This window comes from Bos javanicus, chromosome 27, assembly GCF_032452875.1.
Source record: "Bos javanicus breed banteng chromosome 27, ARS-OSU_banteng_1.0, whole genome shotgun sequence".
Classification (NCBI taxonomy): Eukaryota; Metazoa; Chordata; class Mammalia; order Artiodactyla; family Bovidae; genus Bos; species Bos javanicus.
The window spans coordinates 44,347,984-44,354,988 of NC_083894.1; the positions used below are offsets into that span (position 1 = coordinate 44,347,984).

Genomic DNA, 7,005 nt, shown 5'->3' on the forward strand with positions numbered 1-7,005 from the left:
TGGCCACCTTGGTTTATTTGCACATAAAATTCCTTCAGACATTTCTTTCCTTTGTAAATGTCCATAAACTGAGATCTGTGCTCTGATAAGGAGAGACGCTGGGAAAAAGAAGACACTGCCATGTGTTAAAAATAGAATAAAATGGCAGCATAAAAGTATCTCTCCTCGAGGCAACCACAACCAAGGACAAAAGTGCATGCTCTTTTATTTCTGTCTTTCTGCAACTTGCATGAAATAATTAATACCCTTCCCCAGGTTAAAACAATACTTTTGAGGGGTTTGGAGGATGATTTCTTTAAAGCTGTCCCTTTTCATTGCTTTTAATAGCACATTAGCAGTAGAAGGCACAAAGACAGAGCTGCCGGGAAGCCCCCGAAACCTAAATACAGCCCTTACAACAAACTGCAGAAGGCCGCGCATCCGCTGGGGGTGAGTGTCACTTCTGCTTCCAGGTAGAGTGGAGCCTTTCTTGGAGGATTTCATTTGTCAGTTCCTAAGGGAGATAAACGGAAGACGCCCAAGTAAAAACGGTTGATTTGAAAGCCCAACCCCTCTGCCGCCAACAGAATCACTGGTTTCCTGAGTTGGGTGGGCTCCTGTCCCCGTTAGCTAAAGTCAGACATCTTTTCAGTTGGGCTCAGATTTATAGAGCATGGGGATGGAAAGAAACCCAAATTTGCGTCAGGTAAGTAATCACGGGAAATCTGAACCTGAGGTTAGCGGGAACTGTTAAGAAAGGTTGGTGAGGAACAAATTCTTCCAGCTTCTTTTTAAGATCTCCAAGAGATAAAAGGATTGCTGTTGTTCCCTCAACAATTCTGGCTTTTAAACAGTCTGAAAGGTGTGGCTCGTTTAAAAAGAAAATTCACCTTAGGACACTATTTAAGGCCTGGGAAATAGTTCCTGAGACATGCCCTCTTGTTTTTTACACTAGTACGCATATTAGTACTGATGTCCCGACCTAGAATTTTTACAAGATTTTAGGGGAAAACTGTAAACCTCCTGACATTTTAAGCTATTTATTTATAAGCATAGGCTTCCCTGATAGCTCAGTTGGTAAAGAATCCACGTGCACTGCAGGAGACCCCAGTTCGATTCCTGGGTCAGGAAGATCCCCTGGAGAAGGGATAGGCTACCCACTCCAGTATTCTTGGGCTTCCCTTGTGCCTCAGCTGGTAGAGAATCCACTCGCAATGCAGGAGACCTGGTTTCGCTCCCTGGGTTGGGAAAAGACCCTGGAGAAGGGGAAGGCTTCCCACTCTTTATAGGATTTTAGGCGACCTATCCACTTTTAGGCTATCTACCCACTTTTATAGGATTTTAGGGGAAATCTGTAAACCTCCTGACATCTTAAGCTACTTATTTATAAGCATAGGCTTTTTTTCTTGTTTAAGTGACCATAGCTTACATGAGAGATGCAGGGTTCTACACTGTTTAGCTATAATAAACCATAACTGTGTGTATAAAAAATTAAGATGGAGAACAATTGCTCTACAGTATGTGCTGAATTATGCATTTTGAAATCTGTTTTCTTCAAAATAGATCTTATTAATAATCAGTGCTATTGTGTGCTGCCGACACGTGAAAACACAGTTAAAGGAAAACTGCAATCATCTATTGTGAGACCTCAGAATGAGTTGACCCAATTAATTTAGTAGCATCACCCATTTGTATGCAAATGAAATCCCTTTGCTCTTTTGGATAGAATGCATTTTAGCTGCTGTAAGAGACTTTGAATTCTACTCAGAGTGGATGTTTCAGCAGTACCAGCCATAACCTGAGTGCTATTTCTGACCGGTGGAGATGCCACATTCAACAATCAAGTGAATAGTTCTTAAATAAACAGAGAAGTCAAATTGTGTTAATGTTAGCTTCCAAAGCCTCCTGCTTAACTAGCACAGTTACTGTTTCCATAAATGGAAACATTCCCTTCATGAGAACAGCCATCTTACTAACACTACTCCTCGGAGAATAAACTGGTATGGCAGCATAGTGTCAGAATGTTGGTACCAATGAAAGCAAAACATGGCAAAGTTTTCAGGGGAGATCATTTTTCTTCCCTTCTTTAGTGAAAGCGGAATTTTATTATTTTTACATCTCTTGATTGGTGCTCACACCTTCCTGTGCTACTCTCTTGTCACATCTGCATAGTCAGAGTAGCTGACAGCATTAATCAATTTCTCTTTAAAAAGTCTATTCCCTGGGACTTGCCTAGCCCATCCAGTGGCTGACATTCCACACTTTGACTACAGGGGGTGGGTTTGACTCCTGGTGGGGAACTAAGATCCCAGATGCTGACCAGCCCACCCAAAAATAAATAAAATAAAGTAAACATTTTAAAATGTCCATTCTCTGCTAGTTAAAATGTGTGTAAAGAGTGGAATAAAAAAATTCCCTATTTTTTCTCAAGATGAATAGTTTCCTCAGGAAGTATATTTATCATGAAAAATAAGATAGCAGAGTACTTTTCTGCACATCCATTTAACATCCTAGATCAAGCCATTTTCTGGGATCTTCCAGTTTCTCCAAAAGGAAAGATGTTCTACAGTTTCCATTATTCTTTTAAAATTTGTTTTATTGATGTATAGTTGATGTACAATGCTGTGTGTTAATTTCTGCTGTACAGAAAAGTGATGTTATACATATATAATATTTATACATATATATTCAGTTATACATATATATAACAACATAGCATTGTACATATATATTATATATATATTGGGTTGGCTAAAATGTTCAGGCTTTCCATAAATGTTCTGTACATATATATAATATAATAATATATATTGTATTACATATACATATATATGTTATATATTATATATATATATAATATATACTGGGTTGGCTAAACAATTTGATTAGGTATTCTATAAGATGTTCTGTGTGTGTGTGTGTGTGTGTATAGGGTTAGCTAAAAAGTTTATTCAGATTTTCCATAAGATGTTGTGTGTATATATGGATATATATATGTATATTGGGTTGGCTATAAAGTTTGTTCAGGTTTTCCATAGATGCTCTGGATGTCTCTCTTCCTTTTCACGTCCTCTTCCTTTGGGGTGCTCCCAGGACACTGAGCGTGCATCCCCGTCTTCCATGGTTCTACTGCACTTCCCAGGGCGTGCCTTTACCCGGGTGGGGGTGCCCGCTCTGTTTTACCAGCCAGCCCCTCTTCTGGACGCTCCCGGTGAACCCAGAGACTTTGGCTCACCTGCTCTTCTTTCTCCCCGCCCTGCAGGTGAAGCTGGTCTTCTCCAAGGAGCCGTCCAAGCCGCTGGCGCCGCGCCTGCTGCCCGGGCCGCTGGCCGCCGCCGCGGCCGCCGTGGCCGTGAGCTCGCCGTTCGGGCTGCGGGCCGCGCCCCCGCGCTGCTGCCGGCGCTGCCCCCCGCGCTGCTGCGGCCCGCGCCGGGGCCTATGCGCAGCGCGCACGCGCCGGTGCTCTTCGCGCCCTACTGAGCGCGCGGCCGGCCTGCAATAACTCACAAACCACAGGCCGAACAGAGAACTATGCAGCGTTTATTTATAGTTTAAAGTATATCTGAAGAGCCAGGACTTTTGATAGTGAACTGAAAAGATTATGGAAAAGATGAAGTAAAAAGAGGGAGGTCTGGGGGCGGGCGGGAGGGGCGGTATTGTCTCCAAATTAAAGCATTCCTCTTGAACATTGAGTGTTTTAGAAGTGATCTCCAGCCTTGACTTGTAGTGGCACCTAGAACCTCCGAAGCCTTTGTGACACGCCTTTTGGGCGCCTGTTTCCCCCGCATTGTCTTTCCTGCTTTATGAGACAACTATACATTGTCTGAGGGCATTAACTGGTTCCAGTGTGTATATAAATAATCATATACTCTGTAGATTAAAATAATGCAAAAAAAAGGAAAAAAAAAAAAACACGAAAAAACAAAAGCAACACTGTGAATAGTAGAGCCCGTGGTCCTGTTGCTCTGGCAGCAATTCCGGGTATTCATCCCAACTAAGGGAGGTGCAGTAGGCGTCTGGTAGAACAGTAGTCCTGTGTCTCAGCCTATGCCACTAGGTTCTCAAGAATTGCAGAAGGTAGAACGAACAACTGTTTCATGCCAGTGAGCAGTCAGCAGATGAACACCACCATCTGGCGTGGTGAAGGTCCCCAGCTCACCCTCTCCCGTCCTGCCCACCCTGGAGATGACTTTCAGTCCAGAACAAAAGAACAGGGCTGACGTAGAATAGAGGTGGGAGAGACTTTAATAAAAATAGTTTCTCACAGAGTGCTTTCCCCCACACTAAGGCAGTGTTGCTGGAAACAGTGTTTTTCAAATGCTTATATCTGAAAACAGGTAAACCCATGCATCATGGGGGTCCAGAAAGAAACCAGTACGACTGTTCTGTTTCGAGGATGAGGGACAATCCTAACCTAGCATGATAATGCAAAGTACAGATTTTTCACATTAGTACGTATCCACTAAAAACAAAGACTATTACACCTCTGCAATATCCCCTTTATATCATACCAGTAGGGTTGTCTCTTAGGCAAAGTTTTCTGCTTTGACTATGATGGTAGACATTAGCTATTGTTGGTGGGTTTTTCTTTCTTTTTTTTCCTATATTTCCTACTGACATGATATAAACAAGTAATATATATATTTAAATATTAGAAAAAACAAAGAAAAATGAATCTGCATTCATTTCAGACCAGGGGTATAGAGTTAAAAAATACTGTTAAGTTGCACTTGGCCATCATTTCTCTAGTGGAGTTGTGAAATACTAACAGCCTTCAATATTCACCATAAGGCTGAAAGGAGTTGATGTTTTACCTTTAAAACAAGATTTATCAGGGGTATATATAAATATATGTATATTGTATATATGTTAGAAAGTTTAAGAGTATAACTTATAAAAAGAAAATCTATATAAAATAATTATATATCCATCCCGTGTTACATGTTATCATTAAGTTGGTAACAAATGGCATAAAAATAGCTGTGCCTTTAATTCGTGGTAAAGGCTATTTGCTTTTTCCCATAGAAAGCTAACATATACCTATCACCTGTGATGGGGTTTGATGCAGCCAGTCTGTTGCATTAATAAGAATAATGACACTCAAACTTCAAACAATGGAAACGTGTACAAATCCACTCTACCAGATTTAGGTTTAGAGAAAAAAACATATTTTTGAAAAGGTTTTGTAGAGAACTATTTAAAAATATACAGAAAGGCTGAGTATGGCCTTCCTGAAACTGCTCTTATCTAAAATGTAGTAGACTTTTGAGCGTCTAAAGATGCAAGGTGAAACCGTTAGAGAGATGGGTATTTAGCATTTGTCATTTTATATTTAAGAAACACCTGTAGCGTGCTTGGTGCTCAACATTAAACATGGTCTTTGGAGTTATTCTCCACCACCCAGCTAAAGACATTTGTCATATAAACACATCTTTAAAGCAGTTGACTTTGTATATCTTTTGTTAAACAACTGACCAAAAGCAAAAAGGAAGAAAGGAGAGAAGGAAGGAAAGAAGGGAAAGAAGAAAAGAGAAAGTGTTCCATCAGTCTTTGGTAAAAGGGATTTTGAACCGTATCTCTTATGCCTAAGCATGTTGATTAGGACTGGAATCTGTTTTTGAGAGCATCTGGTGACAGCGCGTCTGCCAGCACCTCTACTTTCTGGTCTTGGCGAGCACTTCCTTTGCTTCACCCTCAGACCCCCCCTGTTCAGCCAGGTGGAGAGTTAGCTCATGTGTTTTGTTCTTTGGGTCTGTCTGTATCCTGTGTGACAAGTTTTGGACAGTCTTGACCTTTAGTTTCTGCTTTGTCAGATATTTTCACTGTTCACACTGTCAGCCCGAATCCCTGTCCAACAGCATTCACGCCTCTAAAGCCTCCCCTTCTGTTGGAGAACACAGTGTTGATCAATGCAGCCTTGCTGCAGTGAACTCTGCTGTCCTTCCCCGTTCTCACCAAAGTGGAGGAGCCGGTCCACCCAAAGTCAGGGCCTGTGCAATCGAGGAGTCCTGGATCACGAGACGTGACTGACTTAATGATTTGCTGGGAGACAAATAAATCAGCCATATTTTCTCCATCAGCCATATGAGAAACCTCAGAAACACCTAAATCCCTTCAGCTTCACTTCACTATGGAACCATTTTGTTTAAATGGTCTTTAAAGTTGGAGTTGTAATCATCCGTTGTCTTTACTTGCTACCTAATAAAGGATGAAGCCTAACCATAGAACTTAATGCTGGGTTCTCTGTGAATCGTTTCCCTACATGCCATGTATTTATCAACACCAGATCCCTGTCTATCATGGTTCAAGCTGCTATCAAGTTCTACCCTTTCCCTGAGGGAACTTCCTTTCATGAATAAAGATCAGTAATTCAGAACATCCTGAGAGGGCTCTGACCTTACGGTTTTATGTCCCTTCTCACGCCACATACGCACGGGCAAGGGAGTGATAGACGAGGTGTCTCTGACCTCATTTCAAACAAATATAAATGCATTGCAAGAGCCAAACGCTTCTGGGAAAAGCATTGTTGCACCTCATCCAGATTACCCAGGCAAATGGAAACAGTCCTTGGGAAGGCACTGTATTTCTCTTCTGAGAAAACAGGTGATTACAAGTGACAAATCTCTTCTCTCCCTGGTCCTGAACTTTGAATTGTGGCCGTTCCATACAATAAGCAAACACTGTTGGCTTTTGGCCGTGAGTATCGTCACTGCCTCATCTCAGAGGACCGCAGGCTTCAGGTCCTGTTGGGTTTCCGTTTTTCACTTGCAATAATTCATGGCCGTTATCAGAGGTATACTTTGGGTTTTTGAAAGGTGCTACATACTTTGTTGCCAAGGAACTGTTCAGCCAAGAGAACTTTTATACTTACTTGGAAATTAAAAGGACAGGAAATCATAACACAAAGGAATACAAATGAAAAGGCTTAAAACCAGGATTATTCAGTGTTTATTGTGGATGTGCTCAAGTATGTTTCCAAGGCACAAAACCATTACACGGTGGTTATGGGCAGCGAGTTTCACTTAC

The 7,005-nt window shown here is 41.6% G+C and overlaps 1 protein-coding gene and 1 long non-coding RNA gene across 2 annotated transcripts in view; one reads left to right on the top strand and one right to left on the bottom strand.

The window, feature by feature from the left end:
• ZNF385D (zinc finger protein 385D) overlaps positions 1 to 6,211 on the top strand; it is a 992,080-nt gene extending 985,869 nt beyond the window's left edge. Inside the window, 3 exon segments of the mRNA XM_061404729.1 lie at positions 328 to 429; positions 3,242 to 3,368; positions 3,371 to 6,211. Coding sequence (XP_061260713.1) covers positions 328 to 429; positions 3,242 to 3,368; positions 3,371 to 3,459 — 318 coding nt within the window. The 3' untranslated portion in view covers positions 3,460 to 6,211.
• Positions 189 to 3,297, bottom strand: LOC133240107 (uncharacterized). Its single transcript, XR_009734114.1, has 2 exons — positions 3,215 to 3,297; positions 189 to 493 (listed from the first exon to the last, which is right to left on the bottom strand). It is a non-coding gene; the product is annotated as an uncharacterized LOC133240107 (long non-coding RNA).
• Positions 6,212 to 7,005: the final 794 nt, after the last annotated feature.